The sequence below is a fragment of the Anabrus simplex genome, chromosome 3 (assembly GCF_040414725.1).
Source record: "Anabrus simplex isolate iqAnaSimp1 chromosome 3, ASM4041472v1, whole genome shotgun sequence".
In the NCBI taxonomy this organism is placed as follows: domain Eukaryota; kingdom Metazoa; phylum Arthropoda; class Insecta; order Orthoptera; family Tettigoniidae; genus Anabrus; species Anabrus simplex.
The window spans coordinates 401,038,407-401,057,973 of record NC_090267.1 but is presented as its reverse complement, the minus strand read 5'-3'; the positions used below and the strand labels follow the sequence as shown (position 1 = coordinate 401,057,973).

Below are 19,567 nucleotides of genomic sequence, written 5' to 3'. Positions count from 1 at the left end.
CTTCCCTGAATTCCTTTCTCTACCACAGCAGATAATAATCTCAGGGGGCTGGGCACATGGTCAGGACAGAAGTATCTTCAGTTCACTAGTTACGTTCCATTTTAATGCCCTGCATCTCATTTCTAAAAGTGTTAGTTTTTAAAAAATGCCTAAGGAAAAGAGCAGCAGAAGAGATTTATTAAATCAGTGGGTGTCGGGTAATAGGGACTATTCAACAGATGGTGTCATCGTGTACTGTCAAGTTTGCTCAAAGGAAGTGAAATGTGAAAAGAAATTCCAGCTTGAACAGCATTCAAAAACAACTGCACATATTAAAGCAAAGGAGGAGAAGAACAGCACACCACAACAACTACTTCTTACACAGGTAAAGCCCAAGTCCTGCACTCTTAATACATTTTCAAATGATCTTTGTAGGGTTTTTGTATGCAGCAACATTCCATGGAATAAATTAAACAATCCAGTTCTGCGATCATTTCTTGATAAATATTGTGTAAATCAAAAAATACCAGATGAGTCAACTCTTAGGAAAAATTACCTACCTCCGCTATATGAATCTACCCTGGAATTGATCCGTTCTGATATCGGAAGGAACTGTGTCTGGATATCGGTGGATGAGACAACGGATTCGTGTGGCCGTTACATAGCAAATTTCGTGGTTGGTAAATTACATCCAGACGAACCCGGTAAGCCACATCTTCTTGCTTGTAAAGTACTAGAGAAAACCAACCATAGCACAATAGCAAGATTTATAAATGATTCTCTGCGACTATTGTGGCCATCTGAAATTGAGACTAATTGTTGTAAAGTGCTTGTACTGCTCACAGATGCAGCTCCGTATATGTTGAAAGCAGCAAAGGCCCTCCAAGTATTTTATCCAAAACTCATACACATAACCTGTTTAGCGCACGGATTACACCGCATTGCAGAAGAAATACGCGCACAGTTTCCAGCTGTTAACAATTTAATTGGATGTGGGAAGAAAGCACCAGCTCGTGTCCAGCTCTACAAAGATTGTCTACCTGAAGTTCCTTTGCCACCTGAACCTGTCCTGACTAGGTGGGGGACATGGTTATCTGCAGTATCATTTTATCAGGAACATTTTAATGAAGTGAAAGAAGTGGTTACAAAACTTGAAGATGAACATACTGGGTGTGTCCGTGATGCAAATGTGTGTTTGAAACCGCTACTGTTTATCAAGATGTGAATTTCATTCATGCACATGTTTCTAAACTTCCAAAAGCCATTGAGAGCTTAGAATCTTCTGGTACTCCCCTCTATGAATCACTTGGTCTCGTTGAAAAAGCTGCATTTTCGTTGAATTACGCTCCAGGCAAAATTGGAGAGAAGATTAAATGCAAGTTAGAAAAGGTGTTGCTATTTTTTTTATTTTTTTTTTTGCTAGGGGCTTTACGTCGCACCGACACAGACAGGTCTTATGGCGACGATGGGATAGGAAAGGCCTAGGAGTTGGAAGGAAGCGGCCGTGGCCTTAATTAAGGTACAGCCCCAGCATTTGCCTGGTGTGAAAATGGGAAACCACGGAAAACCATCTTCAGGGCTGCCGATAGTGGGATTCGAACCTACTATCTCCCGGATGCAAGCTCACAGCCGCGCGCCTCTACGCGCACGGCCAACTCGCCCGGTAAAAAAAGGTGTTGAATTCGAACCCAGGACTGAAGGAGATTAAGTTAATTAGTCAATACTTGAGTGGAACTAGGGTATCCTTGCCAGATGTATGCTCCGAAACGTTGGTGCCCATGTATAAGTACTGTCCAATTACGTCAGTTGATGTAGAACGATCATTTTCAGCCTACAAACTCATTTTGACGGACAACAGACATAGTTTGTCTCCAGAAAACATTGAAAGACTACTAGTTACCTATTGTGATGCTTCTTTTTGCAATAAATGATACCTGTAAATAGGTAAGTGAATAAAATTGCATGTTTTTAAGGGCATATTTCCTTATTTTGCGTGCATATATTGTAACTTTTTAGTGCATATTTGCATGCATATTTTCAGGTTTTTTAGTGCATATAAATCCGGGCCCTAATTATGACACCATTCGAACCCTATTAGCTGTAGCAGCCGTAATTGAGATGGCCTTAGAACAGTGTGATATACAGATGACATTTTTAAATGGTATACTAAAATAGGTGTACCTAGAACAACCTGAAGGCTTCAGTGATGGTACTGGTTGGGTGTGTCTTTTGAAAAGAAGATTGTATGGGCTCAGACACCACATTGTTGGAATAATAATTTCAAAACATGTTTGAAGAAAGAAGGATTCCAAAACAGTGATGCAGTCCATGTCTCTTTTACCATAAGAGCTACAATTAATGACTTTATATTGCAATCTGTGTTGGAAATTTATGTATTTCTGAAGACACTAGAACAGGAATTTAAAATGATAGCAGATTTTCTTGGACAAAATACTTACACCCAAAGTGCCTTACCATGAACAGTATGACCATATATCCCATTCTTTCTTGTACAGTCCCGTTTCTTTTTTTTGTTTTTTTGTTGTCCCAGCCATGCCATCCTGTCAGTTTTCCATTTGTTCTGTTTTCCAAATGCTTTTGCAAATAAGATAAAACTAAACAGGCCAGGGTGAGTGGTTCAGGCAGTTGAGGCCCTGGCCTTCTGATTCCAACTTGGCAGGTTTAATCCTGGCTCAGTCCAGTGGTATTTGAAGGTGCTCAATTTACTGGCATATAAAATAACTCCTGTGGGACTAAATTCCAGCACCTCGGTATCTCCAAAAACCATAAAAGTAGTTAGTGAGACATAAAGCAAATAACATTATTATTATTATTATTATTATTATTATTATTATTATTATTATTATTATTATTATTATTATTATTATTATTATTATTATTATTATTATTATTATTATTATTATTATTATTATTATTATTTAAAAATACTCATATATATTATGTTACAATATTTTGATAGCAAATGGCAATATAAAGTTTAACGATCTTTTACACGTATAAATTCACTAAGGAGAGTGAAGAAATAAGTTGTTCTTAAGTGCTGCCATTTCTGTTTATTTCAGTGAATTATGAATTATTGCTAAATGGCTTGATTGCTTTTTGAGTTATGACTTACAAAAGTAGAGCATATTATTACTTAATCACACTAATTTTTAATAATGTTCCTTATTTTCAGTGACAAGTCCCTTACCGTATACCATTTGGCAAAAGATGGTAACCATAGAGCTGACTTGGATGCACACAATTCATTTATGCTAGAACTTGAATAAAATTTATCTGGGTTACATTTAGATAACCTTGTAGTAATAAAAGTAATAAATTTCTCTCTTAGAAATTGAGACCCTGCAACAGTTTAAACCCTCAACATAAAAGTTATTTCAAAATAGTAACTTAATTATATAGAAATCCGACAAAACTGAAAGTAATTTTAGTCATTGATCAACATTGAAAAAAAAAAAAAAAAAAAAATCTTAAAGGTGTCCTAACCGTAGGAAAGAATATACTAGCCAACATAATTTTGCGGTAAATTAGAAAATATGTAATTCTTATGGAAATCGCTGCCCTGATTCCCGAAAATGATGCTATTTTTTTCCTATCACATCTAGTTTTGACGCAATTTGGTGTTGTAGTATTTGCATGAATTCGTAAGATGTAATGTTGAGAGATCTTCTTGCGCAACTTTTTTTTAGAATACAATTATGTGATTTGATTTGTTACTGTTTGAATTTTACTATAGGTTTATTGCTGTCTAAATTTTCATTTTGTAGTTGGGGGTTTCCTGGTAAATTCATAACAAACTCCCCCAGATATGCAATAGATTGCAAGGTATGTAGGATTGAAGATAAGACAGTTGAGCGTTTGTCTTTCATCTTAGACCACTTGAATAAACAGACATGTTAAAAGCCCCACCCCTTATGCAAGGTTTATGATGGAGCAGTTTCGTTTCAAAGATAACAGTCCGAAATACTCACTAAGATGAACTTGTACTTTGTACGGATGTTTCAAATCTTCTACATCAGTTGGGAGAGAAAGAGTATGATCCTAGTAACTGGCGTGTTTTTATTGACCCTTTGCTTCATAATACAAATGTTCTGATATCCGTACCACTTGCCCACTCCACAAAAATGTCTGAAACATACGACACCTATAAGTTGGTGCTTGAAAAAATTAAATATCATGAGCATGGGTGTCAAATTTGTGGTGATTTGAAGATCATTGGATTGTTTCTGGGACAACAAAAAGGCTATACAAAATTTCCCTGTTTCCTATGCAAATGGGATAGCAGGGCACGGGATAAACACTGGGGTACAGTGAATTGGCCAGAAAGGAAACAACTACAACCAGGATCCAAAAATGTCTTGAATGTAAGTCTTATTGACCGTGGAAAATTTCTACTTCCACCCTTGCACATCAAATTAGGATTGATGAAACAGTATGTCAAAGCATTAAATAAAAGTAGCCTATGCTTCCAATATTTATTCACTAAATTTCTGTCATTATCAGATGCAAAAGTCAAAGAAGGCATATTTGATGGAACACAGATTTGTAAACTGATGAAGGATAAAAATTTCACAGACACGAAAAATAAGAAAGAGGCATGAAACGCATTCAGAGATGTAGTGACTAAATTCCTTGGCAACATTAAGGAACTCTCAGTACAAAGAAATTGTAAGGAAAATGTTGGTAAAGTTTAAGGAACTCGGTTGTAATATGAGCCTTAAGCTTCATTTCTTAGCTTCGCATCTGGATTATTTCGCTCCAAATTTACAAACTGTCAGTGAAGAACAAGGTGAAAGGTTTCATCAGGATTTCAAAGATGCAGAATGACACTATCACGGACGTTGGGATGTGAATATGAAGGCCAATTTTACTGTTGGTCTATTGCACAAGGCAACCCTTCCAGAGATCATTCAAGAACTTAAAAAACCCGGAAATTTCACGGAAAAGGGAAAAGACGGAGGTGGGAATCTAACCTGCCCATGATGTAAGTAACAAAACTATGCATGTTTAACCATGTAATTTTTATTCATGGTACAGTTATATTAATTTAAAAGCAACTGTACAGCCGAAACTAAATAGGCGCTTTATGCTTCAGTTTCACGAATTTCAATATACATTAAAAATATAATACAAATCATCTACTTGCTTACAAAGCAGCATTTATGTGTATTTAATGCATGTAAAATATGATTACGTTTTGCAAGCTGAAATTTACATTAATATATCAAATTTAATCAATACTAAGTATCAACAGTTTTATGTAAGAACAAAAGAACATTTTGTAAAATTGCCACTAAACCAGACTTGATACGCCAAAACTAATTTTTTTCTTGAATTCTGCGTTAAGAATTTTATAAAACCCACCTATTTTCATTTTTACCGCACAAAAAAGGTTTTTCTTGCAGGCTAGTGATATCAGTATAATTTGGAGCTATTATAAGGCACTTATTTCAAACAGTATCAGTGGCTCGATTTGGTTAAACAAAATCCCTCTGATATAGTCAATGAGTTGTATATTATCTCTCTGATGATATAGTATGAATAGAGAGAGTTTAGTAAAAATACGATTTGTGATTGGGAAATTGATACATTGCTCATCGCAAGGCAAGACAACGTATCTGAGGGACAGAGGGTGTGACTAAAGGAACTGCATTTCAAGACAACATTTTGAATAGCATTGACTATGAATTAAATCAGTTCCCTTTCTAAACAATGAAAAGCCAAAGAATTAGACTATACCAGTATCCAACTGACATAAGTAACCATTCATGTATGGAACATCTGATACAATAATTTAGACTAAAATTCATGTTTTGGCTAACATGATTTATTCCTTAATTGCCAAGGTGTATTTTCTAAATAAAAATGTAGCAATGTCTTTTCATGAGCGATTTCCAAATCATCGCCACATAATACTGATTTTTATACTAATTTCTGTTTCCAAGCAACAAGTTTATTTCTTTTTTGACATGATGAAAGAAAACATCTTGTAATGAACTGGTTTTTAGTAGCTGTGGTGTATATGCTTAATATTCACTTTAAAAGACCTGGTGAGGATTGTTACATGAAAAGAAATATAGTGATACTAGGTGTCTTCGAGAATGTTCCTCACCCTCTCCTCGACGGCCACCTTGCGTGACTTCCAGACAAATTCACACACTGCTATAACGCACGCCACACCCATGCCTCCCATCAGGACGACGAATACACCTCCAACATTGGCCAGACCCAGTTCGTTGGCTGTACTGCTACTCTTTGATGTTTCGTCCTGAAAGAGAATAAGCGGACAGTGTTAGTAATTGTCATATAGTGATTTAACAGTAATTGAACAATCTTAGTGGGGGCTTGGAGTAAAATTACACAATTCACAATGTTAAACTTGTATAACATTACTTATAAAAATAAATTCCTGCAGTGTCAGCTGCTGAGTATAGCCCTTACTACAGTCAATCTCCTTCAAAGAACAAGGGATAGCCCCAACAAAATATGCAGTGAGTAATCTTATCAAACATTCCAGTTATAATGAGATAATTCCAGTATTTTTATCCCATTTTTCAAATACAATTCTTGTAGATACTTCAGTTTTCTGATTTAAAAAGATGTGTATAACTTTGAAGATTTAAATCTGTAACTGTACACTAGTTTTATATTTAATAGTAATTACTGCACATAAGATGGAACATTCACATGTGATATTCAGTGATTATGGTTAAGAAGAGTTTATACTTTCATACCATATATTTTCAAATGAATAAAGTGTACAGCAAAAGCAGAGCAATGCTTCAAGTGTGTAAGTAATACAATTTTGATCAGGAAAGTGCCACAGAAATTCAAAGGAATTTGTATAAGATCTACTCTACCGCTGTGTGCTCATTTAAAACTACGAATTTTAAGAAATGAGTGACAAAAGAAACAAAAATATAATTCTTGTCTCTGAAATTTAGTTTCTTGGGAGTCACAAGTGACAAGATTTGACAGCTGGAGAAATAAACACATGAAAGAATTAGTGAAGAAGGAAACTATACAGGATGGAATATATAGAATGCAAAGTTACATTGAGATGGATATATGTAATGAGAAGGAATGAAGAAAAAATGCAAAGACTATTTTCAATGGAAGGAAGAAGACCTAGAAGAAGACCAAACACAGACAGCTAAGTAAAAGAGTAAGGGATGTTTACTGTCCGCACACTTTATCTTGATGCATTTGTGTACGGGGTGAGGAGTAAGGAGCGAGCTGTCCCGGTATCGATAGTGCTGCCTGGTGCTGCCAAATGAATGAAAATGAAATCTGAATTGAATCAAGAATATGATCGATATGAAATGAAATTTCTAAACCGTTATCATCTTAAGCCAACAACTATGTCACATACACATTATATAACATTATAAAACATATCTCTCGATGCGAATCTTGTTCCTAGCATGAATTCTATACTTTGACTTTGATGTGTAAACAACAACAGTACCAGTACCTAAAGTTTACGCCAGATGTCGCACAACGATGCTTAAGGGATTCATAGTTTGTGTTTCAAAGGTTGCCAGTATGAATCTCGAAGATCGCCGAGGTCGACCGATTCAGCACTAGGATGTAAATGCAGCAAGATAAAGTGTGCGGATAGTAGAAGAAAGAGGAAAATTTGTATGATAAATGTTGGAATTATCACTGTTGATGATGATCATTGATGATACAGCTCTTTGTAACATTGCTGAGGCTATTTGTCCCATGCTGCAGACATTAAGAGCAAATTCTGTTGACTCTGCAGCAATCTGAAGACCACTATCACTGTGAGCAGTATAACTAAGGAAATACATTATCTCAGAAGACATGGTTAAGCACCAAAATTTTGAGGCTAATACAGAAAAAAAAAAACACAGCTAAAAAAGAAACATTGAAAGAACTGAAGAATATTTACTATCCGCACACTTTATCTTGCTGCATTTACATCCTAGTGCTGAATCGGTCGACCTCGGCGATCTTCGAGATTCATACTGGCAACCTTTGAAACACAAACTATGAATCCCTTAAGCATCGTTGTGCGACATCTGGCGTAAACTTTAGGTACTGGTACTGTTGTTGTTTACACATCAAAGTCAAAGTATAGAATTCATGCTAGGAACAAGATTCGCATCGAGAGATATGTTTTATAATGTTATATAATGTGTATGTGACATAGTTGTTGGCTTAAGATGATAACGGTTTAGAAATTTCATTTCATATCGATCATATTCTCGATTCAATTCAGATTTCATTTTCATTCATTTGGCAGCACCAGGCAGCACTATCGATACCGGGACAGCTCGCTCCTTACTCCTCACCCCGTACACAAATGCATCAAGATAAAGTGTGCGGACAGTACAAATGCATGCATCACTCTCTCAGCATATTCAAAAGCAGTACACATTTGATAAAGTAAACCAGATTTATGGAAGTTCTAAAGAAATTAAACAACATAAACTCAATGGTAAACCCCTTCATGAAGCTCAAGAAAATTACCCATGATTTCAAACCCTGTTCATGGATTGTAGAAGATGAAGATGGTACCCTCATTGGAAAGAAACAAATAGCCAGTGAAAGATGGAAATGGCACTATGAAAATCTATATGCTGATGAGAATATCAGAAATGACTGCAAAAGCTACATCCATAACTGGTCTGAAGTAGAACTAGAACCTTCAAAACAGAGGAGAAAAGTAGAAAAAGCATTTAAACACTGAAAAACCAGAAAACACCAGGAAATGATGTCATCTCTAGGGAAATGATTAAGGAAATGGGAGAAGAAGGTATATGTTTAATGCAATTAATCTGCAGCAAGGTCTGGGACAGTTGGTATGGCTGCAAGACCAGCTCACTTTCACCTTCATACCACTGCACAAAAAGGGGTCTACAAGAAATCTTATGAATTACCAAACCACCTCACTAATCATATGCAAGTCAAATCTTGCAGCAAGTCGTAAAGAAGCATCTGAAGCCTTACATGAGATAACAGCTCCCATCAGAACAGGCTGGCTTTGTGAAGAGAAGAGAATCTAGGAAGCAGATTCTAAATATTCATTAGTTGGTTAGGAGGGCACAAGAGTTCAACATTCTAAAATGCCTTTGATTGCATTTTGTGAATGCAGTTATGATGTGTTCTGTAAGAAATGGGAATTTAGTCTCATTTCTTTTCATTTATAAGAGGCTTGTACACTAACAACTTGGCCAAAGTAAGTGTTGGCAGTGAATTACCATCTACATTCAAAGTTTCTAGGGGCCGATGACCTTCGATGTTAGGCCCCTTTAAACAACAAGCATCATCATCATCATCATCATCATCATCATCATCATCATCATCATCATCATCATCATCATCATCATCATCATCATCATCATCATCATCATCATCAAAGTTTCTAAAAGTGTGAGACAAGGATGCATCTTATCACCTCAGCTGTTTAACATTTACAGTGAATATATCATCAGGCATGTTCTAGACAACTGAGAAGGAGACCTTGATTGGTGGGAAGAGAATCAATAACCTACATTTTGCAGATGACACTACACTTGTAGCCAACATTGTCCAGGAGCTTGCTGAGATAATGGAGGGTGTACAAAATAAAAGTCACAATCTAGGTATGGAGATCAATTGGAGCAAGACAGAACTAATGATCATCAACAAAAAATGAAATGGTGTATGGCTTTTAGTGCCGGGAGTGTCCAAGGACAAGTTCAGCTTGCCAGATGCAGGTCTTTTCATTTGATGCCCGTAAGCGACCTGCGTGTCGTGATGAGGATGAAATGATGATGAAGACGACACATACACACAGTCCCCGTGCCAGCGGAATTAACCAATTATGGTTAAAATTCTTGACCCTGCCAGGAATTGAACCTGGGACCCCTGTGACCAAAGCCCAGCATGCTAACCATATAGCCATGGAGCCGGATATGTTCATCAACAAAGGTGCAGAGATTCAGCTACCACAGCATCTAAACAACCTGCAAAGAGTTTGTCAGTTTACTTATCTGTGTTCAGTAATCAAGGATACAAGTAGCTGTGAAAAAATAAATCAATCATCGCATCTTGCTATGGAGCTACAGTATGGCAAAATTAAACAAAATCTGACAAGATAGAGCAGTAACAATGAATATGAAGACAAGACTAGTCCACTCACTTGTATTCTCGACCTTCCTGTATGGATGCAAAATCTGGACCATAAAAACTAAAGACAGAAACCAAATCAACACCTTTGAATTGTGGTGCTGGAGAAGGATATTGCAAATACCATGGATAGTAAGGTAAACAAATGATTCCAGCATCCAGAAAGTTGGATTACAAGACAGTCTATGCCAAGCTATGTACCAGAGCATCCTGCAATTCTTTATTCCATTATAAGAAAGGATGACAACCTGGAAAAACTAATTGTTCAAGGAATAGTTTATGGCAAAAGATCATGAGGCTGAGTCACAAAAGTATAGGTTGATCAGATAAGTGAGATACTAACTTACCCTAACTTACTGTCTGGAAACACAAGATCATACAGAATGGCATCAACTTATGAGAGAAACAATACTCAGTCATGAGTAAAACATAATAATAATAATGTTATTTGTTTTACGTCCCACTAACTACTCTTTTACAGTTTTCGGAGACGCCTTGAGTAAAACAGCTGGAGAGATAAAGTGAGATGATGATTATTATTATAATACTTATTCTGGTCTCCATTTGCATAGGTTGCTTTCCAGTAGCCTACATATTACACATCACCCAGTTGAGAACTGGTCTCTTACCAAAGCCAAATCTCATTGTTGTAAATTGTAAACTTTTCCCAAGTAAAATTACTGCTGATAGAATCCCCGTTATGAAACTGGCTGGACACATTTTAGTTTGTCTTATAATATAAGTGAGTATGAATGAAAGCTTTTATGAAGTAATAAGTGGTAAAGTCAAACAGAATCGAAGATGTTTGTTCAATATTTTAGAAGATGATAAATGAATGGTTTAAAGCAGAAAGTGAATGAGCTCATCAGATTGAGCTGAAGTCTTCAATTGGTATCTGCCTTGAGAATGTGAGTTGACTCAAAGATGAAAATCTTTGCACTGATTTAAAACAACTGAAACTTTATTGTGCTGAGAGTGACTGAAATAAAGCTAATAATAAATAGGACTAATGTTGTTTTGTTTGTGTGACAAAATATACAATTTACACAAGTATTCATAATTATATTTAAAAACATATTTCAAACATACTCATAAGGGGTCTCACCAAGAAGTTGGGCCTTTAAAACAATAAAATAGGAAAGGGGTAGTATTGGGAAGGAAACGATGACGGTCTTAATTAATTACCAGCCTTCGGGGTGAGGACTAAACATACACACATACAGTGTGAAAAGAGGAAAACATGGAAAACTATCTTCAGGGCTGCTGGTAGTGGAGTTTGAATCTGCTGTATACCAAATGCAAGTTGACAGCAAGGTGATGCAAACCATGTAGCCACTTGCTTGGTATACTAATAATAATAATAATAATAATAATAATAATAATAATAATAATAATAATAATAATAATAATAATAATAATAATAATAATAATAATCACTGATGTGAATTAATTTCTTTTTTTTCTGCTAGTAGCTATATGTTGCACAGACACAGATAGGTCTTATGGCGACGATGGGATAGGAAAGGCCTAGGAGTTGGAAGGAAGCGGCCATGGCCTTAATTAAGGTACAGCCCCAGCATTTGCCTGGTGTGAAAATGGTAAACGACGGAAAACCATCTTCAGGGCTACCAATAATGGGATTCGAACCTACTATCTCCCGGATGCAAGCTCACAGCCGCGCGCCTCTACACGCACGGCCAACTCACCCGGTGAATTAATTTCTATTGATTATCAATTTTATAGTACTTGTATGTAATGGAAATGGAACAGACAAATATACACATATATCATAAATCATCAAATATTGGAAGCTAGGAAGAAGGATAGAATCTCATACATAAAGAGGATAAATGTAATGACAGGCTAGTGTGGTCAGAGAGAGTAACAGAGAAGAGAGACAAGGACAAACTAGAAAACACAAAAGGGCAAGGACAAACTCCACATCTTCATATGCTACCTCAGGGGTTTCCAATTTGTTAGGGCGTGAAGGCCACATTGGAAACCTTAGGCATAATTGTGGGCAGCACTTTCATAACAGGCCAATTTTCATAAAATTCCGCAAATAGAACCGAGGTGCCAGTATGAAACAATATGCATAGTTCAATTGAAATGAAGGTTTAATAATTTTAATTGCTTAAAATGCTATTTTACAATTGCATCATCATCATCAATCGGTTTACTCATTGCTGAGTGTCGTGACCTCATTTCTTCACTTCATTAGTAACTGCATCCTTAACAAGATTTTTCCATCCTGAGCGGTCTTCAGCTCTTCTTAAGATATTGTGAAGAGCTAGACTGGTGATCTTCTTTGCTTGGTCTAACCATCTACTTGTTGTTCTGCCTTTTGGTCTGGTGCCTTCAGTTTTGCCTTGCAGAATGGTCTTTTCTAAATTGTCTCCTTCTCTCCTCAAAATATGTCCCAGGAACTGGAGGTAACTTTCACTAAAGTGGGAAGATAAATGTTTTGTGACGCTCAGTTCTTCTACAATTGAGGCATTTTTTCTTCTTTCTGTCCATGGTATATGGAGCATTCTCCGCCAACACCACATCTCAAAGGCATCTATTCGGTTCTTGTCACTAGCCTTCAAAGTTCAGGTCTCACAACTGTACAGGAAAACAGAGAACACCAGTGATTCCACCAATCTTATTTTCACTGTTTTGGATAATGCCTGGTTCTGCCAGATCTTTGTGAGTTTAACCATTGCGGCACAACCTAGGACAATCTGTCGTTTTATTTCTTTATCACAATTTTCCGTGTTGCTGATTATGGAGCCCAGATATACACAACCATTCGCACGAGCAGATGTTTAAGCACCAGAGGAATCCCTTTATGGACATTTGATCCCCTCATGGCCTCAGGTCTAATACTCCTACGAAAACATGTCAGGCAATCAAAGTATGGGCCACTCATGAAAGAAGTCACTCTTCTTGAACCAAAATCCTGAGTATATTCGTGTACAGTATCAAGATCGAAGGTAGACTTCTGTTTCGACTAGATCCTGGCACCATTGTCTTCTTCAGTAGGCATTTCTGAAGAAAGGGGGGAAGAAGATGACAGGAGTAATAGATGGACAATGTTCCTATGGAAGTCCAGAATATTGTCACTTCCCTATCTCATCACCCAGATCTTCAGTTCCAGCTCCCTGCAAGATGGGATCTCCAGAATCATCGAGGTCAGAAGAAAGGGGTCCAACCACCTCTCCCACTGACCGGCTACTGAGATGGAGTACAAGAAGCTACCTTAAGGACTGTTATTTAGGTGGGGGTGAATGACATATTCTGGTTTGATCTCATTTGTATAATCTCATTGATACTTCATAGTCAGGTGTTAGAGTTGCCTTATTTGTATATCTTCCCTGAGATTTCTTAGCCAGATGTTAGTGTTGCTATGAAACTTGTTTATATACCAGTTGGTCGTGTTAATAAAACCTTATAAAAGGTGACATAGATTGTCATTTGCTTCATGTATGAAACTGATATGTCACTGTAAACTTCATGCAACTGAGTGAGCTGGGTGTGCAGTTGCATGTGTGCATCTCACTGCATTTACACAGCATGTTGGCTCCACCAGAAGATGTGTCCTGGATCATCTACATTGCTGCATTCACAAAGGATGTTGAAACCCACCAAATAATTTTGCCAGATTCTAAATATATATCAAAGAATTCACACAGGGTGTTAAGCTCCACAAGAGATATGTGCCAGATTTGGGAGATAGTGGGTTCAAACCTCACTGTCGGCAGCCGTGTGTGCCCAATACTTGATGTCACTGCATTAGCATAGTGTATTAATCCTACCGGAATTTTGTTGGATTCAAGATATCACCACATTCACACAGTGTGTTGAATCTCACAGGACATAAGTACTCGATTCTCCATCTTGCCGCATTCATACAGCAAGTTGGCTCCACCGGAAGATGTGTCCTGGATCATCTACTTCGCCACATTCACAAAGGATGTTGAAACCCACCAAAAAATTGTGCCAGATTCTAAATATATATCACAGCATTCACACAGGGTGTTAAGCCCCACAGGAGGTATGTGCCAGATTATCGATGTCAGTGCATTCGAACCATGTGTTGGATCCCACAGAAGACGTGTGCCAGATTATGATGTTCCAGTATTCGCACAGCTTGTTGAATCCAACAAGTGATGCGTATCAGATTCTTGATGTCACCATATTTGCACAGTGTGTTGGATCCCTGAGATGATGTAAGCTGTGATCTTGATGTCACCACATTCGCACAGGTGTTGACTCCCACAGGAGATGTGTGCCGTATTTGCACTGCCACCACATTTGCACACCATGTGGATTCCCACAGGAAATGTTCTGGATTCTTAATGTCACCACATCAGCAAAATGTGCTGTATCCCAGCGGAACTGTTTGTCGGATTTATGATGTCACTGCATTCAGACAGCATGTTGAATTCCACAGGAGATGTGTTTCTCCATTCTGTGCATACACACAGAGTGCTGGATCCACCAGGAGAAGTGTGCCTGATTTTCTAAGTCGCTGCATTCACACAGGATGTTGATCCCTCAGGATAGGTGTGCTGGATTTTTAATGTCACTGCATTTGCACAGTGTGTTGAATTCCACAAGAAATTTGTGCCATTTTCGTGATGTCACCACATTCATACAGCATGTTGATTCTCCCAGGAAATGTTTGTTGGGTTCTCGATGACACCGCTAGAGGTGCATACATGTTGTCTTTCACTTGTGACCTGTCACAACTTGCTATAATATGCTGTGTGTAGGAAGGCCACTGGAAGCAACCCCACAGAGACTCGAGGGAACATCCAGTTTGCAACTGTCACCCAATTGCAATAGATACAGCATGATAGTTCTCCAATTCACATTTCAACAAGTCACAAATAACCATCACAGTGCCTAAGGATGTTTCCTCTTAGTCAAACTATATAGTACTGCAGTACACCAGCAAATGAGTTGTCAAATACAACATTAGGCTATTCTATGTATCAGTTCAAGACAACATACTCATATTTTATATGTATACGAGCAATTACCCGCGGCTTCGCTCGTGTGGATTTCGTAAAATAATGAAAGTAATCGTTCCTCGGTACTGTACTAAGACATTATCTGAAAACCCCTAATGTACAAACGTTCACCGACAAATTGAGTTTCATTTACCATGCAAACTCCTTGTAAACCACGTTTTGGGGCGAAGATGACCATCAACATAGAACTGTACATATGAGAAACAGTCTTCTCTCAAATCAAAAAAAAAACAAACTTATTTTTAAAGGAGATTCCAAATATCTATCTCAACGTCATAACATTTTCAGTTTTTGAGATAGGCTATAAGAATCCCCATTTCTTCCCATTTTCTGAAAACAAAAAGAAGCACGTGTTCCTTTACTTTTAAAGGGGATTCCAAATACTAATTTTCGCGTCTGTAATATCATCAGTTTGTGAGATAAAAGCATCCTCATTAAAAATTATTCATTTCTTTTTTCACTTCTTTTCACCCCCCGTTAAGTGCCTTTTCCAAAAAGAAAAAGTACGTGTTCCTGTATTTTTAAAGGGCTTTCCAAATACCAAGTTTCATGTCTGTAACATGTTAAGTTTTTGACATATAATGCAGATATACTGGTACTCATTTTCAAAATTCACACATTTTTTCAATTCTTTTCAACCCCTTAAGTGGATTTTCCAAAAACAAAAAAGTACGTGTTTTTATTTTTAAAGGAGATTCAAAATACGGTACCAACTTTCATGTCTGTAACATCTTCAGTTTTTGAGATATAAGTATCCTCATAAAATGAATTCAACTTCTTTTTCCCTTTTCTCCACCCCCTCTCCCTTTAAGTGGACTTTCCAAAAAAAAAAAAAAAAAATGTGTTCCTTTATTTTTAAAGGAGATTCAAAATACCAACTTTCACGTCTGCAACATCTTCAGTTTCTGAGAAATAAGTATCCTCTTAAACAGAATTCAACTCCTTCGCTACTTACTTTCACCCCTCCCCCTACCAAGTCGATTTTCCGAAATAAAAAATATACATGTTTATTTTTAAAGGAGATTCCAAATACCAGGTTTCACATCTGTAACATCTTTATCTTTTAGAGATATAAGTATCCTCATACAAATAATTCAACAAATATTTCAATTCTTTCCCCCCATAAGTCGATTTCCGAAAACAAATGAAGACGTGTTTCTCTATTTTTAAAGGAGATTCCGAATACCAATTTTCACATCTGTAGCATCTTTTTTTTTTTGAGATGTAAGTATCCTCACAAAAATAATTCTACCGGGCGAGTTGGCCGTGCGCGTAGAGGCGCGCGGCTGTGAGCTTGCATCCAGGAGATAGTAGGTTCGAATCCCACTATTGGCAGCCCTGAAAATGGTTTTCCGTGGTTTCCCATTTTCACACCAGGCAAATGCTGGGGCTGTACCTTAATTAAGGCCACGGCCACTTCCTTCCAACTCCTAGGCCTTTCCTATCCCATCGTCGCCATAAGATCTATCTGTGTCGGTGCGACGTAAAGCCCATAGCAAAAAAAAAAAAAAAAAAAAAAATTCTACTGCTTTTTCACCCCACTCCCGTTAAGTTGATTCCCCCCCACCCCCCAAATGCGTGTTTCTTTATTTTTAAAGGAGATTACAAACACGAATTTTCACGACAGTAACCATCAGTTTTTGAGACATAAGTATTCACAAAAAAAGAATGGAATTTTTTCACTTCCTTTCACCCTCACTCCTTAAGTGAATTTTCCAAAAACAAAAAACACGTGTTTACTTTTAAAGGAGCTTATAAATACCAATTATCACGACTGTAACATCTTCAGTTCTCTACATATTTGTCCTCATAAAAGGAATTCAATTCCTTCTAACCCCTTTCCCCCCAAGTTTATTTTCTCCCTAAAATGCACTTTTCTTTATTTTAAAGGAGATTCCAAATACCAATTTTCACGTCTGTATCAACTTTAGTTTTCATAAGGGATAAGTATCTTCATACAAATAATTCAATAAATTTTTCAGTTCTTTCACCCCCCTTAATTGGATTTTCTGAAATCAAAGGAATATGTGTTACTTTACTTTTCAAGGGGATTCCAAACACCAATTTTCATGTCTGCAACTTCTATAGTTGTTTAGATATAAGTAGACTCTTTCAAACAATTTAACTAATTTTTCAATTTTGTCTTAATGAGATTCCAATCACCAATTTTTACGTCTGTAACGTCTTCAGTTTTTGAGATATCAGTATTCTAATACAAAGAATTCAACCCACTTTTCAGTCCTTGATATCCGCCCCTCCCCCCACCCCAAGTGTTTTTTCTGAAAACAAAAAATACGTGTTTCTTATTTTTGAAAGGGATTAAAAATACCAATTTTCACTTCTGTAACATGTTATGTTTTTGAGATATACTGTAGATATTCTCATTCTAAAAATTCATCCCCTTTTTTGTTCCCCTTAAGTGGATTTTCCGAAAAAAAATATATCTACATCTCTTTACTTTTACAGGAGTACCAGTTTTCAAGTCTGTAACATGTTGAGTGTCTGAGATATATTGTAGTCCTAGATATAATTTTTTTAATTTCCACCCCGTTTGTCGCACCCATTCACCCTCTATTCATTAGATTTTTCAAATACCAATTTTCATGTCTGTAACATCTTCAGTTTTTGAGATATAAGTATCCTCATAAAAGGTATTCAACCAATTTTGCCCCTTTTCTCAACCCCCTTAATGGGATTTTGTGAAAATAAAAAAAACATGTGTTTCCTTATTTTTAAAGATGATTCCAAATACCAAGTTTTACGTCTGTAAACTTTTAAGTTTTTGAGATATAGATATCCTCATTCAAAATTTCAACCCACCCCCCTCCTTTCCACACCCTTAGCAACAAAAAATAGTTTTATTTTTATTTTTAAAGGAGATCCTTAATACCAAATTTTACATCTGTAAGTTTTTAAAGTTTTGAGAAATAGAAACACTATTTTTTAAAATTTCTAAAAATTCACCCCATTTTTCACTCCTGTTTAACTGTCTAACTGGCATGGTTCGTGGGACGTCCTGCCGGTGGTGGCGAGTCGAAAGCGCGCGGCCGCCGTGGTTATCCGCGTGCGGTTCCTGCGCGCCGTAGGCGGACCCCGATGAAATCCTACCGCGGTGCTCTTCATTGAGTGTCGAGGTGGGCCGGCACGTTTACTTTGAACAAATTAGAGTGCTTAAAGCAGGCCGGCTGCGCCTGAATACTGTGTGCATGGAATAATGGAATAGGACCTCGGTTCTATTTTGTTGGTTTTCGGAACCCGAGGTAATGATTGGATTTTCCAAAAACAAAAAATGTACGTTTCTGTGTTTTTAGAGGAGATTCTAAATACCAATTTTCAGGTCTGTAATATCATCAGTTTCTGAGATATAAGTATCCTCATTAAAGGCATTCAACCCATTTTTCACCCTTTAACACCCCTCCTAGTGGGATTTTCCGAAAACAAAGAATACGTGTTTCTTTATTTTTAATGGAGAATCTAAATACCAATTTTTACATCCGTAAACTTTTAAAGTTTCGAGATATAGATATACTCATTTTAAAATTCACCCCCCTTTTCCCCCCTTTAGCAACGGAATATCCAAAAATCCTCCCTTAGCAACCACCTACATTGTAATGTAAATGTATCCTCAAAATTTCATTCCTTTATGCCCAGTAGTTTTGGCTCGGCGATGATGGATCAGTCAATCAGTCAGTCAGGACAAGTTATTTTATATATAGATAATAAGTTCACAACAAGTCATTTAAATGACCCTATTTTACTACAAAAAGTATTTTAAAACAATAACAGTGATATTAAATAACAGTGAACTATGCCATTTTAGAACTTACGAAAATTACACTACCGGTCAAAAGTTTTCGATCACCTATTCACAACTATGGATTTGTGGTTAAAACAGAGATGTAGTTTTAAATAATCTATCATAGCCCAGTTCTGATAATAAAACAAGCATAAACATGTAAAGACGGAACGACTCTGTTGTGTATTTGACCGGTTCTCTGCATGGAGGGTCGCTGAAGAGTAACCACAACAACACTGACGTGTCTTTACCCAAGACGTATCCACTCGAATAGGCCTCATTCGTTCAGCTGTCTGTGTAGCAAGCAGTTCACATTAGTTTTCAGTACAATGTGTGCAGCTAGCAGTGTGTTTGTGTATCTGATCAGGTGCATACCATATTACCTCCAAATGGGACGGAAGCAGGAGATTGGAACTGAAAAACGTGCTGTAATTGTAGCTCTGCATCACGAAGGGTATTCTAGTAGGACAATAGCAACAAAAGTTGGCGTAGCCCAATCTACAGTGGTGTATACATTGCAGCTGTTCAAGCAAACTGGTGCCAATGCAAATGTTTCGGGATCTGATCTGGAAGACCCCATGTAACATCATACAGGGAAGATCAGTTCATATGTGTA

General features: G+C 37.1%; 1 protein-coding gene across 7 annotated transcripts in view; it reads right to left on the bottom strand.

Annotated features, from left to right (window-relative positions):
* Positions 1–19,567, bottom strand: part of KaiR1D (Kainate-type ionotropic glutamate receptor subunit 1D) — a 1,117,017-nt gene that overhangs the window by 102,021 nt on the left and 995,429 nt on the right. For all 7 annotated transcript variants that reach the window (XM_067143360.2, XM_067143363.2, XM_067143364.2 and 4 more), the window contains one exon: positions 6,113–6,268. In XM_067143360.2, coding sequence (XP_066999461.2) covers positions 6,113–6,268 — 156 coding nt within the window. The remainder of the gene's footprint in view (positions 1–6,112; positions 6,269–19,567) is intronic.